The sequence below is a fragment of the Salvelinus alpinus genome, chromosome 2 (genome assembly GCF_045679555.1).
Source record: "Salvelinus alpinus chromosome 2, SLU_Salpinus.1, whole genome shotgun sequence".
NCBI classification, from domain to species: domain Eukaryota; kingdom Metazoa; phylum Chordata; class Actinopteri; order Salmoniformes; family Salmonidae; genus Salvelinus; species Salvelinus alpinus.
The window spans coordinates 61,769,456-61,788,859 of NC_092087.1; the positions used below are offsets into that span (position 1 = coordinate 61,769,456).

Below are 19,404 nucleotides of genomic sequence, written 5' to 3' on the forward strand. Positions count from 1 at the left end.
TCGCATTTCATATGTCACAACGATTCACCGATACGTATGCTATGAGTCATAGATTTTGTCACTGATGATAACATTTGCATAAAGGTCGTTTTTGGACTCCGCCCAAGTCCTGATGAATGACGTTCACTCAACTTCTGTTCTTCTGAGGTAAAATTAGCTAGCTAGTTAACAATGGTGGCTTAATTTCTCGAAAATTGTAAATCTACCATCTCTGATTGCACCAGAATGCTGCTCACGGACAGAAGAGATGGACTTCAACCACCAATAGCCAGGTAACGTTAACTTAATGTTAGCTATTTATCTAACGTAGGTGTTGAGAGTGAGTGATGTAACAGCTGCAAAAAAAAGTAACTACATAATATAACACTAACGTTACCTAACTACCAACGGCGTTAGCTAGCAAACGTTAGATCTGCCTGCCATTGATATTTAACTGAACTCAAGATAGCTAGCTAACGTTAATTGTTCATAATCTAACGTTAACTATGGAATCTATAAAACATTAACTAGTTACTGCTGTACAGTAACGTTAGCTAGCGATGTTGAATGAAGATACTTTTTTTTAGCTAGATTGTAGCTAAAGTACGTTAGTTAAAATTGCATCGCCTGTCAATGCATGGTTGTCTTCATAGGTCGGAGGCTCAGTTGGCACAGTTTAGACAAGAGAACACTTTAGGGGTTGTTAAAACCTGTCTAGGACTGGGGTTCCGCCAACAGCCAATGAAATTGCAGGGCTCCAAATTCAATCAACAGAAATCTCATAATTAAATTTTTTAGCAACTCGGACTGAGTAGCAGGCCGTTTACTCTGGGCACGCTTTTCATCCAAACGTGAAAATGCCGCCCCCTATCCATAAGAATACAGATAAAATGTCACTGGACCCATCGGGTCTGTGGTCTATTTTTCAGGCTAGATACCATGTTGCGGAGCCTTCGGTGGGCAAGCGGTCATTTGATTGATGAAGAGATGGCCAGCAATCTAATTGCTGTTGCAGAGGAGTTCCTACAAGAGGCAAATGACATCCAACATTGTATCATTTTTTTTTTGTACGGCATGAGTGGTAAAGGCTGAGATTGTCAAATTTTACTTGTCCTGTGTTAAGTCTCCTGTGTCTGTCACGCCCTGACCATAGAGATCCTTTTATTCTCTATGTTGGTTAGGTCAGGGTGTGACTAGGGTGGGTTATCTAGGTTATTATTTGTCTATGTTGGCCTGGTATGGTTCCCAATCAGAGGCAGCTGTTTATCGTTGTCTCTGATTGGGGATCATATTTAGGCAGCCTTTTCCACTGGGTTTTTGTGGGATCTTGTTTGTGTGTAGTTGCCAGTGTGCACTGCATTTGACTTCACGTTTTTGTTCTGTATTGTTTTGGTGAGTTTCTTTAATTAAACATGTGGAACTCTACACACGCTGCGCCTTGGTCCGTTAATTCTACAATCGACCGTGACAGTGTCAAGTCAATCAATGAAAAAAACATTTGGTTGGCCTATAATGCTGTTCCTATATTCTATATGGTGATCTTATAGTCTTTTAACCTAAAGTTTTTAGGAGTGTGTTTTGTAATTAATAATCTATTGTATTTTTTATTTCAGTATCCTATCAAGCGCCTTTGGTGGGAAGGCGGTATCACATCACCAAGGAGCAGAGTTCCTCATAGATTGTCATATGACCATCAGACAAATGGCAGATGTTCTCAATGTGTCGCACTCTGTGGGCCAGGGGCGCATGAGGTAAGTTATTGTAATTGAATAAAGAAATTGTAACAGAAGAGGGAGATCTCTAGATTTGATCACATTCCTGATTGATGTATCTTTTTGTGTTATTTTTGTATTTAGTCATTTTCAGCTTTTCAGGTCCTACTCACTGTTGTCAGACACTCAGCTGGATGAGAGGATCAAAGAGCTGATATCAATAAAAACAGAATGGCGTCACTATAAGAGAAAAAAAGGTTTTGTAAAACAAACGTATCTTGTTTTTAAGGTGGAGGATTGTTATCCATGGTGCTGTGGATGGTTACAGCAGACTTGTAGTGTTTCTGAAGGCCTCTGACAACAACAAGAGTGCCACAGTCATGGAGTCATTCGAAGCAGCCATCACCAGCTACGGAGTACCATCCCGGGTGAGATGTGACCGGGTGGTGAAAACAACCATATCTGTGACTTCATGGAGCAGTTCAGGGGTGGTGAGAGGGAAAGTGCCCTCAGAGGAAGGAGCACTCACAACCAGAGGATAGAGCGGCTGTGGGGGGATGTCTGGCATGGAGTCTCCAACATTTACCATGACCTGTTCACCTTCTTGGAGACGGAGCAGATCATCGACATCAACAATGAGGTGCACCTGTGAAAACTGCACTTTGTGTTCCTGCCACAGGTGAACAGAGATCTTGCTGTGTTTGCCAGTCAGTGGAACCACCATGGACTGAGGACTGAACAATGACAGTCACCTCTGCAGTTGTTCGTCTCGGGTTCCCTGGCAATGCAGAGGGCCAATCTGACAGCAGTAAGGGATTTGTTTACCCCAAATTCAACCACCATCAGCTCTCAAGCCACCACCTCAGCTCCTCCAACCACCACCTCAGCTCCCCCAACCACTGGCACCGCAGCTCTTTATTGGTCGGAATGGGTGATTGTGCCACAAATCCAGTTCACCATCAGCAACACACAGATGGAACTGTTGCGGACAATAATTCCATTGGAAGGCCCCAGAGGCAGCCTGGGAGTTAACAATCTACAGAGGGTTATGGCAGTTATATCTTCAGCGCCACTCGTTCCTACTCCAACCTGACTTACTACATACACCCCTGATACTCCCCTACTGGGATGAGGGATTGGACGCTATATTTTCAGCGCCACTCGTTACTTTGAATCAGTTCATTTTTATAATACTATTATACATTTCATAATACTAACATTCCCCCTCTTTCACACACTGTATGATTTGGTCTCTAGAAAGGTACGATAGACATCTTCAACTCTAAACGGATGGGGACCAGAGTTTGGACACAGGTGGCCTTAACTTTTGTTAAGTACTTCCCATTCTGTCTGGTCATATTTGGAGAGAGTCAGGTACTGTTAAGATATACGGCCTATGGTTATTGTATTTTGCTCTATGGCGCTTTAGCACAGCAGTCCATCTGCTGACACAATATTTGACTTCCACTCAGTACAACACGACCCAGGAGAGGCCTACTGCAAGCACTGGTTTGGAGCCTTCAGAGCGCGCCTGCTGTGGGAGGACAACAGAACATTCTGAATGGACATTATTAAAACAGAACTTACCTTTTTGAAATGGCCAATCGGGATTTTTATAAATTGTTAAAATAAATAATTGTGTGGAGAACGCCCTATAGTTAAAAAAATAAACTATGAAGATAGTGGTTCGCCCCCGTTACATTTTATATAATTGTGATTAACAGCAACCTATTGCGGTTAGTAACATAATATTTTTGACACATTGTGACAGCTCAAATTATCTGGTTGAAGATGGACTAGTGCAGGGCTCCTAACCTTGTTCCTGGAGAGCTACTGTCTTGTAGGTTCACTCTGACCCTAATCTAGTGCACCTGATTTTAATAATTACCTGCTTAATAAGTTAATGAGGTTAGTTACAACTGAGTTTGGATTGAAAAACTACAGGAGGGTAGCTCTCCAGGAACAGGGTTGGAGAGCCTAGGACTAATGGATCTAGTTCTTAGATCAATGCATTTGAAATTCGATAAGTCACTACGAAGGTGCAGTTCCCAGACGTGGAGCTGTCACTTAATGCAATGGATGGGAAGCCTTATTTCATGTAGTTCTAATTAAATGATAATGGCTGAAGTTAATTTGTTCTTAATGTAGGACATCAAATTATCAGATTTAGATGAGTTGGCTGCAATATGGCAGCAGTACTTCAGTCAATATCAGCAACGATATTGGTTATTAGTGAAGTGTCAGTAAAGTGTTTCTAAAAAAACTAAACCTTAACACCAAGACAAGCAATATGGATTGTATAATTTCATTTTAATGATCATTAAGTGAACAATAACAGCCAATATGGAAATACAGTGCATTTGGAAAGTATTCAGACCCCTTGACTTTTTCCAAATTTTGTTACATTAGAGCCTTATTCTAAAATGTATTAAATAAATAAAAATGTAGGGTCATACCCAAGAAGACTCTATGGTGTAATCGCTGCCAAAGGTGCTTCAGCAAAATACTGAGTAAAGGGTCATAAATGTAATATTTCATCTTTTTATACATTTGCAAAAATGTCAACCTGTTTTTGCTTTCTCATTATGGGGTATTGTGTGTAGATTGATGAGGGGGGGGAATGTGTATCCATTTTTGAATAAGGCTGTAACGTAATAAAATGTGGAAAAAGTCAAGGGGTCTGAATACGTTCCGAATGCACTGTACAAACAATACAGATGTAAGTAGATAATGCTTAAATGTTGATGTGCAGTTACATTTTCAAACACTCAATTGCTACTGTAGTTTAGTGCTACTAGATACAATTATGTATCGTAAAAATGTTTTTATGCAACACCGAAATGTGGGGAATTCACAATACGGGGAATTCACAATACCGGAGGTCATGAATTCCCTAAAGGCATTGTAGGTGCTATGAAGAGGGAGCCTTAGTGTCACAGCACACGTGTTTGCCTCTGGGTACTTTTTATTCTGCTGCCCAGCGAGACGCCCTCGCGCTGTGTGGGGGAATTCGATGGTCGGGGTGTCCTCAAACCCAAGGGGTGGCACCGCCGTTGCCCCAGTAGCAAATTCCAACACCATCGCCACTGTTAGAGGAGGACATTCTCCACCTGAGGAGTACACAGTAAAACATTTAAAATACACATTTAAATCACAAAATGGAATAATATGCAGTTACTGATAAACTTGAACTATTTAAGGCGGTGACCCGTTCCTGTAGGTTCATGCTTTACAACATTCGCAGAGTACGACCCTGCCTCACACAGGAAGCGGCGCAGGTCCTAATCCAGGCACTTGTCATCTACCGTCTGGACTACTGCAACTCGCTGTTGGCTGGGCTCCCTGCCTGTGCCATTAAACCCCTACAACTCATCCAGAACGCCGCAGCCCGTCTGGTGTTCAACCTTCCCAAGTTCTCTCACGTCACCCCGCTCCTCCGCTCTCTCCACTGGCTTCCAGTTGAAGCTCGCATCCGCTACAAGACCATGGTGCTTGCCTACGGAGCTGTGAGGGGAACGGCACCTCCGTACCTTCAGGCTCTGATCAGGCCCTACACCCAAACAAGGGCACTGCGTTCATCCACCTCTGGCCTGCTCGCCTCCCTACCTCTGAGGAAGTACAGCTCCCGCTCAGCCCAGTCAAAACTGTTCGCTGCTCTGGCACCCCAATGGTGGAACAAACTCCCCCACGACGCCAGGTCAGCGGAGTCAATCACCACCTTCCGGAAACACCTGAAACACCACCTCTTTAAGGAATACCTAGGATAGGATAAAGTAATCCTTCTAACCTCCCCCCCTTAAAAGAGTTAGATGCACTATTGTAAAGTGGTTGTTCCACTGGATATCATAAGGTGAATGCACCAACTTGTAAGTCGCTCTGGATAAGAGCGTCTGCTAAATGACTTAAATGTAAATGTAAAATTTACCTTGCACCTCAGCCAGCCAGTTGAACCAGTGGCAGATGGTGTCGTTCTCCAAACACCGCCGGTTACCGCTAGGTATGAAATAGGTTACTTTAAACAGGTCCCGCAGGTCCCTGGCAGTGGGAGGCTATATGGAGTCCACAAAAAGTGCTCGGAAGTTGTCCGGGTTGTTCCCCAATGCTTCGAGCAGCCCAAGAGAGTTGAGACGATATTTGAACCTGTTATGTTTTAGAGACAGTATGTATATTTAAAATAAGTGTTAAGGACAATATAGTGATGTGTATTGATTTAGGGGAGTGGACTGATTAAAAATACTTATGTTAGAGGAGGTAATGACAAGTACTTCACAGATTTATAACAGAGTTGACTTACTGCTCCAAGGCCACCTGCATGCTCCCTTGGACAAATTGTTGAGTCACCAATTCAACCACACCATCTCTGTCCTCCATTGTCTTGACAACAATCCTTTTTTTGTAGGGGAACGAGCCTCCTGTCTGTCTTAAAGGCCTCTACATTTGGATTCATCTGGGGGAATGTTTCCCCCAAAACCTTCAAGAAGCTGCACCCCTCCTGACAATAGGGCACTTTAATCTGCCTCACAGGATACTCTAAAGATACTGAGATATGGAAACATTATTTAAATCTAATAAAAAGTATCCTAATATAAAACAGGGTTTCAGTCCATGATCTTTAAATCAGTAAAATAACCTACAATAAGTCTATGTTTAATCACAAGATAGATTCACACCTAGCTTACTTACAAAGCAAGCACTGTGCATCGCACTGTGCCTCATGTACTACATGGATATAGGGAAAATGTATCTATCCTGTTCAGCTGCCGGATGGTAGGGTCAGCGATCAGGCAAACCCTCATAGTTATCAACCTGCTTCTCCCGGTTTGCCGCCTTTGGACTCCAGCATTATTCCGTCCCTGAATGATTGAAATCTGACATGTGCAAACGTTATAAAAATTATAATAATGACACTCAGCATAATTGACGCCGCCCATTCTCGCACACACCACGGTAGCTGTTGCAATCATTAGCAAGCTAGCGTTACTAGGTAGTTGTGCCAGTTAATGTTGACTTTTGCCAAGTATTACCTAACCTACCAGAATTAATCCTACCTTTGAACCACCCGATCCTCCTGGGGTGGTTGTAAAGGTGGTTGCACTTGGCTGGCAAAACTTAAAAAGCGGTCTCATGTTTTCAAGGTTCGACATCAAATCAAATCAAGTTTATTTTATATAGCCCTTCGTACATCAGCTAATATCTCGAAGTGCTGTACAGACACCCAGCCTAAAACCCCAAACAGCAAGCAATGCAGGTGTAGAAGCACAGTGGCTAGGAAAAACTCCCTAGAAAGGCCAAAACCTAGGAAGAAACCTAGAGAGGAACCAGGCTATGAGGGGTGGCCAGTCCTCTTCTGGCTGTGCTGGGTGGAGATTATAACAGAACTATGCCAAGATGTTCAAAATGTTCATAAGTGACAAGCATGGTCAAATAATAATCATGAATAATTTTCAGTTGGCTTTTCATAGCCGATCATCAAGAGTTGAAAATAGCAGGTCCGGGACAGGTGGCGGTTCCATAACCGCAGGCAGAACAGCTGAAACTGGAATAGCAGCAAGGCCAGGTGGACTGGGGACAGCAAGGAGCCATCACGCCCGGCAGCCCCGACGCACGGTCCCAGGGCTCAGGTCCTCCGAGAGAGAGAAAGAGAGAGAGAAGGAGAGAATTAGAGAGAGCCAAGATTTTCAAAATGTTCATAAATGACAAGCATGGTCAAATAATAATCAGGAATAAATGTCAGTTGGCTTTTCATAGCCGATCATTAAGAATTGAAAACAGCAGGTCTGGGACAGGTAGGGGTTCCATAACCGCAGGCAGAACAGTTGAAACTGGAATAGCAGCAGGGCCAGGCGGACTGGGGACAGCAAGGAGTCATCATGCCCGGTAGTCCTGACGTATGGTCCTAGGGCTCCGGTCCTCCGAGAGAGAGAAAGAAAGAGAGAAGGAGAGAATTAGAGAGAGCCAAGATTTTCAAAATGTTCATAAATGACAAGCATGGTCAAATAATAATCAGGAATAAAAGTCAGTTGGTTTTTCATAGCCGATCATTAAGAGTTGAACAGGTAGGGGTTCCATAACAGCAGGCAGAACAGTTGAAACTGGAACAGCAGCAAGGCCAGGTGGACTGGGGACAGCAAGGAGCCATCACGCCCGGCAGCCCCGACGCACGGTCCCAGGGCTCAGGTCCTCCGAGAGAGAGAAAGAAAGAGAGAAGGAGAGAATTAGAGAGAGCCAAGATTTTCAAAATGTTCATAAATGACAAGCATGGTCAAATAATAATCAGGAATAAAAGTCAGTTGGTTTTTCATAGCCGATCATTAAGAGTTGAACAGGTAGGGGTTCCATAACAGCAGGCAGAACAGTTGAAACTGGAACAGCAGCAAGGCCAGGTGGACTGGGGACAGCAAGGAGTCATCATGCCCGGTTTGCCGTGACGTATGGTCCTAGGGCTCAGGTTCTCCGAGAGAGAGAATTAGAGAGAGCGAGAGAATTAGAGAGAGCATACTTAAATTCACACAGGACACTGGATAAGATAGGAGAAGTACTCCAGGTATAACCAACTGACCCTAGCCCCCCGACACATAAACTACTGCAGCATAAATACTGGAGGCTGAGACAGGAGGGGTCAGGAGACACTGTGGCCCCATCCGATGATACCCCCGGACAGGGCCAAACAGGAAGGATATAACCCCACCCCCTCTGCCAAAGCACAGCCCCCACACCACTAGAGGGATATCTTCAACCACCAACTTACAATCCTGAGACAAGGCCGAGTATAGCCCACAAAGATCTCCACCACAGCACAAACCAAGGGGGGGCGCCAACCCAGACAGGAAGATCACGTCAGTAACTCAACCCACTCAAGTGACGCACCCCTCCTAGGGACGGCATGAAAGAGCACCAGTAAGCCAGTGACTCAGCCCCTGTAATAGGGTTAGGGGCAGAGAATCCCAGTGGAGAGAGGGGAACCGGCCAGGCAGAGACAGCAAGGGCGGTTCGTTGCTCCAGAGCCTTTCCGTTCACCTTCACACTCCTGGGCCAGACTACACTCAATCATATGACCTACTGAAGAGATAAGTCTTCAGTAAAGACTTAAAGGTTGAGAACGAGTCTGCGTCTCTCACATGGGTAGGCAGACTATTCCATAAAAATGGAGATCTATAGGAGAAAGCCCTGCCTCCCGCTGTTTGCTTAGAAATTCTAGGGACAATTAGGAGGCCTGCGTCTTGTGACCGTAGCGTACGTGTAGGTATGTACGGCAGGACCAACTCGGAAAGATAGGTAGGAGCAAGCCCATGTAACGCTTTATAGGTTAACAGTAAAACCTTGAAATCAGCCCTTGCCTTAACAGGAAGCCAGTGTAGGGAGGCTAGCACTGGAGTAATATGATCAAATTTCTTGGTTCTAGTCAGGATTCTAGCAGCCGTATTTAGCACTAACTGAAGTTTATTTAGTGCTTTATCCGGGTAGCCGGAAAGTAGAGCATTGCAGAAGTCTAACCTAGAAGTAACAAATGCATGGATTAATTTTTCTGCATCATTTTTGGACAGAAAATTTCTGATTTTTGCAATGTTACGTAGATGGAAAAAAGCTGTCCTTGAAACAGTCTTGATATGTTCGTCAAAAGAGAGATCAGGGTCAAGAGTAACGCCGAGGTCCTTCACAGTTTTATTTGAGACGACTTTACAACCATCAAGATTAATTGTCAGATTTAACAGAAGATCTCTTTGTTTCTTGGGACCTAGAACAAGCATCTCTGTTTTGTCCGAGTTTAAAAGTAGAAAGTTTGCAGCCATCCACTTCCTTATGTCTGAAACACAGGCTTCTAGCGAGGGCAATTTTGAGGCTTCACCATGTTTCATTGAAATGTACAGCTGTGTGTCATCCGCATAGCAGTGAAAGTTAACATTATGTTTTCGAATAACATCCCCAAGAGGTAAAATATATAATGAAAACAATAGTGGTCCTAAAACGGAACCTTGAGGATCACCGAAATGTACAGTTGATTTGTCAGAGGACAAACCATTCACAGAGACAAACTGATATCTTTCCGACAGGTAAGATCTAAACCAGGCCAGAACTTGTCCGTGTAGACCAATTTGGGTTTCCAGTCTCTCCAAAAGAATGTGGTGATCGATGGTGTCAAAGGCAGCACTAAGGTCTAGTAGCACGAGGACAGATGGAGAGCCTCGGTCTGACGCCATTAAAAGGTCATTCACCACCTTCACAAGTGCAGTCTCAGTGCTATGATGGGGTCTAAAACCAGACTGAAGCATTTCGTATACATTGTTTGTCTTCAGGAAGGCAGTGAGTTGCTGCGCAACAGCTTTTTCTAAAATTTTTGAGAGGAATGGAAGATTCGATATAGGCCGATAGTTTTTTATATTTTCCGGGTCAAGGTTTGGCTTTTTCAAGAGAGGCTTTATTACTGCCACTTTTAGTGAGTTTGGTACACATCCGGTGGATAGAGAGCCGTTTATTATGTTCAACATATGACGGCCAAGCACAGGAAGCAGCTCTTTCAGTAGTTTAGTAGGAATAGGATCCAGTATGCAGCTAGAAGGTTTAGAGGCCATGATTATTTTCATCATTGTGTCAAGAGATATAGTACTAAAACACTTGAGTGTCTCCCTTGATCCTAGGTCCTGGCAGAGTTGTGCAGACTCAGGACAATTGAGCTTTGGAGGAATACGCAGATTTAAAGAGGAGTCCATAATTTGCTTTCTAATGATCATGATCTTTTCCTCAAAGAAGTTCATGAATTTATTACTGCTGAAGTGAAAGCTATCCTCTCTTGGGGAATGCTGCTTTTTAGTTAGCTTTGCAACAGTATCAAAAATAAATTTTGGATTGTTCTTATTTTCCTCAATTAAGTTGGAAAAGTAGGATGATCGAGCAGCAGTGAGGGCTCTTCGGTACTGCACGGTACTGTCTTTCCAAGCTAGTCGGAAGACTTCCAGTTTGGTGTGGCGCCATTTCCGTTCCAATTTTCTGGAAGCTTGCTTCAAAGCTCGGGTATTTTCTGTATACCAGGGAGCTAGTTTCTTATGACAAATGTTTTTCGTTTTTAGGGGTGCAACTGCATCTAGGGTATTGCGCAAGGTTAAATTGAGTTCCTCAGTTAGGTGGTTAACTGATTTTTGTCCTCTGACGTCCTTGGGTAGGCAGAAGGAGTCTGGAAGGGCATCAAGGAATTTTTGTGTTGTCTGAGAATTTATAGCACGACTTTTGATGCTCCTTGGTTGAGGTCTGAGCAGATTATTTGTTGCGATTGCAAACGTAATAAACTTAGTCGTTTGTTGGTGATGATGAATGAGAGGTTTTTCATATAGTGATTGGCCAACATTTGCATATAGTTTACATATTGTTATTTGACGCATCAAATAGTGTTATTTGACACGTCAAAGAGTGTTATTTGACGTGTATCTTTTTGACACGCAAAGACCCAAACGGCGTTCCATAGGATACCACAGTTATTAAAAGTCTTATTGAAACATTCAGTAAAGGTTATTAAAACTTCTTAGGGATGAGATGGGCTGAAATCCCGTTAACGGGATCGATTTGACACCAGCCAGTGAAAGTGCAGGGCGCCATAATTCAAACAAAAGAAATCTCAATATTAAAATTCCTCAAACATACAAGTATTAAACACCATTTTAAAGATACACTTGTTGTTAATCCCACCACAGTGTCCGATTTCAAAAAGGCTTTACGACGAAAGCATACCATGCGATTATGTTAGGTCAGCGCCAAGTCACAGAAAAACACAGCCATTTTTCCAGCCAAAGAGAGGAGTCACAAAAAGCAGAAATAGAGATCAAATTAATCACTAACCTTTGATGTTCTTCATCAGATGATACTAGTAGGACTTCATGTTACACAATACATGTATGTTTTGTTCGATAAAGTTAATATTTATATCCAAAAATCTCAGTTTACATTGGCGCGTTATGTTCAGTAATGTTTTGCTTCCAAAACACCCAGTGATTTTGCAGAGATCCACATCAATTTACAGAAATACTCATTATAAATGTTGATCAAAATACAAGTGTTATGCATGGAATTAAAGATATACTTCTCCTTAATGCAACCGCTGTGTCAGATTTCAAAAAAGCTTTACGGAAAAAGCACACCATGCAATAATCTGAATACAGCGCTCAGGCAACCAAAACAAGTCACACAGATACCCGCAATGTTGTGGAGTCAACAGAAGTCAGAAATAGCATTGTAAATATTCACTTACCTTTGATGATCTTCATCGGAATGCACTCCCAGGAATCCCAGTTCCACAATAAATGTTTGTTTTGTTCGATAAAGTCCATCATTTATGTCCAAATACCTACTTTTTGTTCGCGCGTTTAGTTCACAAATCCAAATTCACGAGGCGCAGGCACTTAGTCCAGAAAAAATAGTTATATTACAGTTCCTAAAAACATGTCAAACGATGTATAGAATCAATCTTTAGGATGTTTTTAACATAAATCTTCAATAATGTTTCAACCGGACAATTCCTTTGTCTTTAGAAATGAAAAGGAACGCAGCTCGCTCTCACGGCCGTGCGCATGATTTAGCTCATGGCATTCTGCCAGACCTCTTAGTCAAACAGCTCTTATTCGCTCCCCCTTCACAGTAGAAGCCTGAAACAAGGTTCTAAAGACTGTTGACATCTAGTGGAAGCCTTGGGAACTGCAATCGGACCAAATTTACACTGTTTCTTGGATAGCCAAATACAAACCTCAGTCCCACTTCCTGGTTGGATTTTTTCTCAGGTTTTTGCCCTGCCATATGAGTTCTGTTATACTCACAGACATCATTCAAAAAGTTTTAGAAACTTCAGAGTGTTTTCTATCCAAATCTACTAATAATATGCATATTTTAGCTTCTGGGCCTGAGTAGCAGGCAGTTTACTCTGGGCACCTTATTCATCCAAGCTACTCAATACTGCCCCGCCATCCATAAGAAGTTAAAAAACCTCCAAATAACCTTTAAATGTAATTGAAAACACTCATAAAATTTGGAGAATGTCCTCTGAACATTATTTAATTACCTTCAAATAACCTATAATTTTCATTCTCAGAACGTTAATAAAACCTTCCAGGACAACTTTCAGGGAACCATAGTGAAATGTTATCAGAACCTCCCTGCAATCTAAAAATGTACGTTCCCAGAACAGGCAAGATTTTCACTTCTGTTCTCAGAACATTTAAAAAACGTTCAGTTTTACCGGTCAGGAAACATATGGCTTCGTTCCCAGAACCAATGGAAAACCAAAAACATCTGTTCCCATAATCTCCAAGGAACCAAATGTGCTAGCTAATTGGCCTACAAATGCATAGGCCTACATCATATGCATTGTGACAGCACTGTTAATAAGCCATTGGCACATTGGGATTTTGTGTCCGAGAATTTCGATGGAGCCAATACTTTGTCAATAGGAGTCATCCATGCTGGATGAATGACAACAGAACAAAAAACTTACAACACTTGAAGATTCTAAAGTCATATGACTTTTCAGCAAGGTAGCATGCCCAGTAAAGTCAGGTCAGGGGTCCAGCTGCAGACAGAACAGCAGCATGGGATCAGTAGCATGACCAGGTGTGTGTGCAAGAGCAACGTGTGCAAGAGCAATGTCATCATCAGGTACACTGATATATTTTATGTTAGTTTATTGCACCATAAAGAATATAAGCAGGAATCACTAGGGCATCTCTGATGATCATTCTTGTGCGCGGATACTTCCATCATGGATATTTCTCGAGTCCTGGATTTTCCCCGTAGTATTCCTTCTGCAAGATTGTCGGTCTTCACTAGCAGCCACAAAGTCATAAACCCTGCATATTTCTACAATCTTCTTAAAATTAGATTTTAAACCTAACCTTAACCTTTGAATTAAGACCAATAAGCACATTTTTGTTTCCATTAATGTATCTCGTAAAAACCAAGATTGTCCCTTCGCAAGACCAATTCCTTCCATCACTCTTTCCCTTTCCTTTTGTGCCACAACGTCAAAGATTTTCATAACTAAACCAAGATAGACCACAGCCTGTCGTTTCCAATGGGAACAGATTAGTCATAGTGGGCAGAACAAGCAAGGAGGTGGGCAGAGCCAAGCACGAGTTAGCAAGATTCTATTGGCCCGTTCTAGCATACATCTGCATATATCTGGTTTGGGAACGGAAAACTGTATTGAGATCAAATGTTTCATCAATGAGAAAATTTGCAGAATGTAGGCCAAAATCCATCTCGTTCCATCTTCTCCCACTTGCCCGTGGGCTTCCTCTCACTACCATATATATGAATATGAATAGGGAAACCGACCGACCTCCAGTACAGTAAGTGGCGGTGTATGCGCCTTTCAGTTGGTTGCGATCCGCCAATACAAATTTAAAGAAGAATAAATATTCCATCCGCATAAATCCGAACGATCAACGAATCAGAGGTGCGCTAACACATTTTGGTGAAGGTCGTGAGTGCTTCTTGTAAGTATTCAGTAAATGTGAAACCAAACGCTTTCTATTAAACATGTACAGACAATATATACTTAAAGTTGTTTAAATGTTATGATTCTTTCCATTACATGGTCAATTTGTAATTGTCGACGTTACCCGTTAGTTTGTTGCTAAGTTTGCTAACCTCTCGATATGTTCTCTATTCAATGTTTCAGTTGTTGGTGTAGTAGTTTTACTGTCAGAATACACAGATATATATCTAGCCAATTGCAGCTAACATTTAGGTAATTATGTTGACTTTCTTTTCTTTACAAAGATTAGCAGCCGACAGCGCTAGGGTAGATGGACCTACGTTAGCTATCTAAGCTAAGGAGCTTGTTAGCATTACATTTTACATTTGAGTCATGACATTGATAGTGTCACATTTTCAGAGAACCATTAAAACTAAGTTAAGTAGCTAGGTAGGTAAGTAAACTTTTGACACAACTAGCTGCCAGTAGTTAACGAAGGTAGCACTTGATTCTGTACCAGCACACATTGGCTAGACTGATATAGCTAGCCATACTTCTTCTAATGGACTATTTCTAAATAGAGGCATTTTACATGCAATATATATGGATCACATTGGCCAATGTCAATAGCATCACCAGCTTCAGATGGAGATATTATGTTTTTCTGAATTGCCAATCCGATTGGTGTCCTTTCTTTTGAAGGGGAATCTGCTAGCTACCACTTGGGATTGATCCAAATGTGACTTGGGTGTTGGTCACGCAGCTAAATGCCTGATTAAACTTCACCACACAGCAAATTCATTACAATCAACTTATGTACGATCTTTAAGTACAACCAATATATTTCTTGACATAAGGACATTTCTGGAAGCAGCATTGTTGTACTTAAAACCAAGTAAATGATGTGTCATTTCTCTTCTGAACATTCCAGGAATTCCACAATGTCTCTGGCTAAGCCTGCAATGCGAGGACTCCTTGGGAAGCGTCTGCGGTTCCATTTGCCCATTGCCTTCGCTCTGTCATTGGTGGCTGCAGCAGCTTTCAAGGTCAGCTGACAATCTTGTTTTTGTTTAAGGCGGCCTGGGATTTCAGCAAGGCGGCCACCTTAGCATTTTCTATGTAGGAAAAGCCCTGGGGAGAGAAGTATGGAATGGTTAAAGTCCATCATGGACTTTATCACAATGAATGGATATCGTCAGCAACGGGCATGTTTTTGTATTCATAAGTAAATACTTCCTTCTGATGAGGTAATATTGTCTTTGTCTTCTCAGTACGGTGTAACAGAGCCCAGGAAACAGGCCTATGCCAATTTCTACAAACAATATGACACCACAAAGGAGTTCAACAACATGAGGGAAGCTGGCGTTTTTGAAAGTGTCAGGCCAACTGGCAAATAAAACCCTGTGAGTATTTTGCAATCAATGAGGCATCATTTCATCTATCTATTAGGCCAGTGTTCTTCACTCCTTGTCCTGGAGGGCTGCATTGGGTGCAGGCTTTTGTCCCAGCCAGCCCCACATTGGCACACCTCGGTTGTGTTCTGTAGGCTCAAATCAGAACATTTGTCAATGTTCAACTTGTCCTGTAAGAGTGCAAATGTTTCTAAAATGTTTCAGAACATTGTTGCCTACTGAACAAGCCCTTGAATTTGCTAAACAAGGTCTCGATGATTTGTTGAGCTAAGTTTTTTGGTGCTAACCTTAACAAGGAGGATAAAAGAATGCTGCAGTCCTCTTGGACCATGAGTGGATGGTTTTATAATAATTTGTCAATGTTATAGCTGCAATACTGCAATGTGTTATGTCCCTTTCTGTATTACAGCTGGTGTCCCATTGTGCATTCCTGGTCTGATGTTCCAGCTCTGATTTACTCATCGAACACTGCGGTTATGTTCTCGTGAATAAATTATTCTCTATGGGTGCCAGTGCCTCATCATTATGATTCATCTGTGCTATTGTGATAAACTGTTTTGAAACCTTTTTGATTAAGAATTCAACAATGCTTTCATTCCCAAAGAATACCGGGAGTGTATTCATTACGTCTTGCAACGAACACCATTTACAAACCAAACCGAAGCAATCAGAAAGATTTAGCAAAAATCAAAAAGATTTAGCAACAGAATCGGCATTAAAAAAATACACTTCAGTTGAAGTCATGCGAGTAAAGTTGTACCATAATAAATATAAAAATCATGACAGCTGTGATGGAAACTAGAACTTTACATTTTATAAATGGCAACAGAATTTGATTGTTTGACATGGGATGTTTTTGTGTTGGGTAAAAATAATTATGCGAGAAATGCTGGTGGAAACACCTGTATGCACAAACATTGAGAACCATGATATCAAAGTTAAACTTGTCATGTGATAATGTGTGTGTGGTCCTCACACTAAGACTCAGGGAAACCATGGCGTTTATTATTAGGCTACGGATTAAATATGAATAACTTCCAGCAGGTATATCTCACTGATCATCCCAAAAGCCAACACCTAATTTGGCCGCCTTTCCTTCCAGTTCTCTGCTGCCTGTGACTGGAACGAATTGCAAAAATCGCTGAAGTTGGAGACTTTTATTTCCCTCACCAACTTTAAACATCTGCTATCTGAGCAGCTAACCAATCGCTGCAGCTGTACATAGTCCATCTGTAAACAGCCCACCCAATTTACCTACCTCATCCCCTTACTGTTTTTATTTATTTTTCTGCTCTTTTGCACACCAGTATCTCTACTTGCACATGATCATCTGATGATTTATCACTCCAGTGTTAATCTGCTAAATTGTAATTATTCGCTCCTATGGCCTATTTATTGCCTACCTCATGCCTTTTGCACACAATGTATATAGACTTTTTTTTTTTTTTACTGTGTTATTGACTTGTTTATTGTTTACTCCATGTGTTCACACTGCTATGCTTTATCTTGGCCAGGTCGCAGTTGTAAATGAGAAATTGTTCTCAACTAACCTACCTGGTGAAATAAAATAAAAAAGGGTGGTGAGCCTGATGCACCTTTTCAATAAATATCGAGGGTCTTATTGTGAAGACATTATCGATGCTTGACTGCAGTTTTCACAAATAGTCTGCTCTTATCTATGATAATCTCATGTAGACTAGCCTACCCACAATGTATCTGTAAACTGTTGGCTGGAGCACAAGTGCCAAGATCAGAGTAGGAGAGTAGTAATGCATCAGTTTTTGTGACGACAACCAGAGGTAGAGTTGAAATTGCGATGGGAACACATTGAACTTTTTTATTTCGTACATGTGAAAGTACTTGTGTGCAATTCGTCATCACGCACTGCTTTTTATCCACACGTCTGTTTGGTGGAGAAAAACACTGGTGGGAAAATGCACATTTTCTTCACACTGGTTTTATAATATTCATATGAAAGTCTGTCGCCAATTGGATGGAAACCAATTGTGTGATAGGGGATTTCTATAGGTCGTTATCATTAAAATGTCACAATGTGCTGAGCGTTAGATTTGCCTGGTGTGGGGAGGGGACACCCAGCTCCAATAAAATCATTGACTGCATGCCATTTAAAGGGGGAAAAAACGTCCTTTAATTTACAGTGTCAAATAACACTTGAGAATATTTTTTTGTGAACAAATGTTTAATTTTGTCGGTAAGGTTGGTAGAAATATGGAAAATCGTTGTGGAAATCAGTTGCAACTCAAATCGACAATGCAATGCTCTCTATGGAAGCAAGCGTAGCCACACACAATAACACCAAAGACAATGTCAGCATGTAACGTAGTTAGTTGGCTCTAAAATCGCTTAAACAAACTGCACTATCAATGTAGGGGTCTACAATCTCACCATGTTCACCCTGCAGATCAATGTCGCTGTGATCAATATCGCAACTGCAGATATAGTTTTGAGGAGATGGGAAACGTTTCCCATTCTACGTTAATGAACCGTGCTCTCCTTCAAGTTCTGAATGGGAGTCTTTTGGGCGCTAGATCAAAAAAACAACATTAGCACGAATTTCGTCAACAAGAAGTACAACATTACAAATATTTTCCGGGATGTGAGATAATTAACTTGCTATCTAGTATTGTATAGCTCTGGAATCGTGGCATTACATACGTTCGAGAAAAAATGTGGACGTTTCGCGACATATACACTGACTTTGAGAAGGGATTGCGTGACGATTAGTTTAGCAACTGCATGACAACGTGAACGCGATTAGGTTGACAGTCTGGATTCCTATCTCCTTTCTATAATATCGCTGGCAACGGCACCATGCAATGCACCTTGGACTAAAGAGGCAGACAAATAGGAAACGTGCTAGACACACCGTTAAATTAGAAATTTCTCGAGGTAGGAATGTAGCAAAAATATTGTAACGATTCTGGGTTTATATGCGCGGAAATCGACTCTGCCGTTTGAGTATGCTTTTGCGGCACAGTCGATAGCGCGCCGGACTTCGGGCTAGAAGGTCGAGGGTTCGAGACTTGCTCCCTGCTTTTTCATTACAATATGATCAACGAGAAGACATCCTCCCGATTTATGACATCGGCCATTATTGAAATCTGACATGTATGATATGCGTTTTAGGATCTAAAAGCAGTATTCCTATTAACTTCCAGTGTAGTGAGAGCGACTTTATCACGCTGCTGCTTCATACAGGCCGGATGTCTGCCTGCTTGAACGCCAATACTTCAGATATACATGAAAACATGCAATGACACAGCGATTCGAAAGAACATCACTCGAAGATGCACAACAACAGTATAACATTCAAAACGGGTGAACCATTCCTTTAAGGGATTGTTAAAGCTGCAATATGTAACCTTTTGGGCGACACCACCATATTCACATATTTATAAATAAGTTATAGATCTGTCACTTATTGAAAGCAAGTCTAAGAAGAGGTAGTTCTGATCTATATGCGATATTTCTATTCTTTCCGTTTTTACATTTCGTTTTTGCATCTTTTGCTTTCTGTTTTCTACACCAGTTTAAAACAGCTGAAAAAACTATCTTTTTGGTTATGGAAAGTATATTTCACAGCGTTTAGGTGGTATGATTATCTGCTGATTTTGTCACAAACTGAAATTAGGTGAACTATTAGAATTTTAGTAACCAGGAAATTGAGCGATTTCTGCATAGTGCATCTTTAAATGAATGTGAATTATTTGGTTGTAATATCATCACATCTAGAAGAGCATAGTGAGAACTACACATTTCATATTATTCCAATGAAAACCATTACACACATTTAGCTCAATTAGAGTTATACAGCAAGTAACTGCAT

General features: G+C 41.6%; 1 protein-coding gene across 3 annotated transcripts; it reads left to right on the plus strand.

Moving 5' to 3' along the window:
* The first annotated feature begins 78 nt into the window (after window positions 1–78).
* On the plus strand, window positions 79–16,066 carry LOC139566084 (cytochrome c oxidase subunit 6C-1-like). Of its 3 annotated transcripts, XM_071386996.1 has the most exons (5): window positions 79–272; window positions 1,593–1,730; window positions 15,077–15,191; window positions 15,417–15,548; window positions 15,967–16,066. In XM_071386996.1, the coding sequence occupies exons 1-4, from the start codon at window positions 226–228 to the stop codon at window positions 15,540–15,542; spliced, it is 426 nt and encodes a 141-aa protein (XP_071243097.1). In that variant the 5' UTR covers window positions 79–225; the 3' UTR covers window positions 15,543–15,548; window positions 15,967–16,066. The 3 variants fall into 3 exon arrangements, with proteins under 3 accessions (XP_071243097.1, XP_071243086.1, XP_071243106.1); XM_071387005.1 differs by lacking the exons at window positions 79–272; window positions 1,593–1,730 and adding an exon at window positions 14,137–14,164; XM_071386985.1 differs by lacking the exons at window positions 15,077–15,191; window positions 15,417–15,548; window positions 15,967–16,066 and adding an exon at window positions 1,981–4,061 and having other exon boundaries at window positions 113–272.
* The last annotated feature ends 3,338 nt before the right edge of the window (window positions 16,067–19,404 follow it).

Excerpts from the sequence above, each read along its gene's own strand:
- LOC139566084 (XM_071386985.1), top strand. The coding sequence starts at position 226 with ATGCTGCTCACGGACAGAAGAGATGGACTTCAACCACCAATAGCCAG. Across the intron at positions 273-1,592 it reads CTTCAACCACCAATAGCCAG|TATCCTATCAAGCGCCTTTG; the intron begins GTAACGTTAACT and ends TTTTTATTTCAG. Across the intron at positions 1,731-1,980 it reads GTGGGCCAGGGGCGCATGAG|GTGGAGGATTGTTATCCATG; the intron begins GTAAGTTATTGT and ends CTTGTTTTTAAG.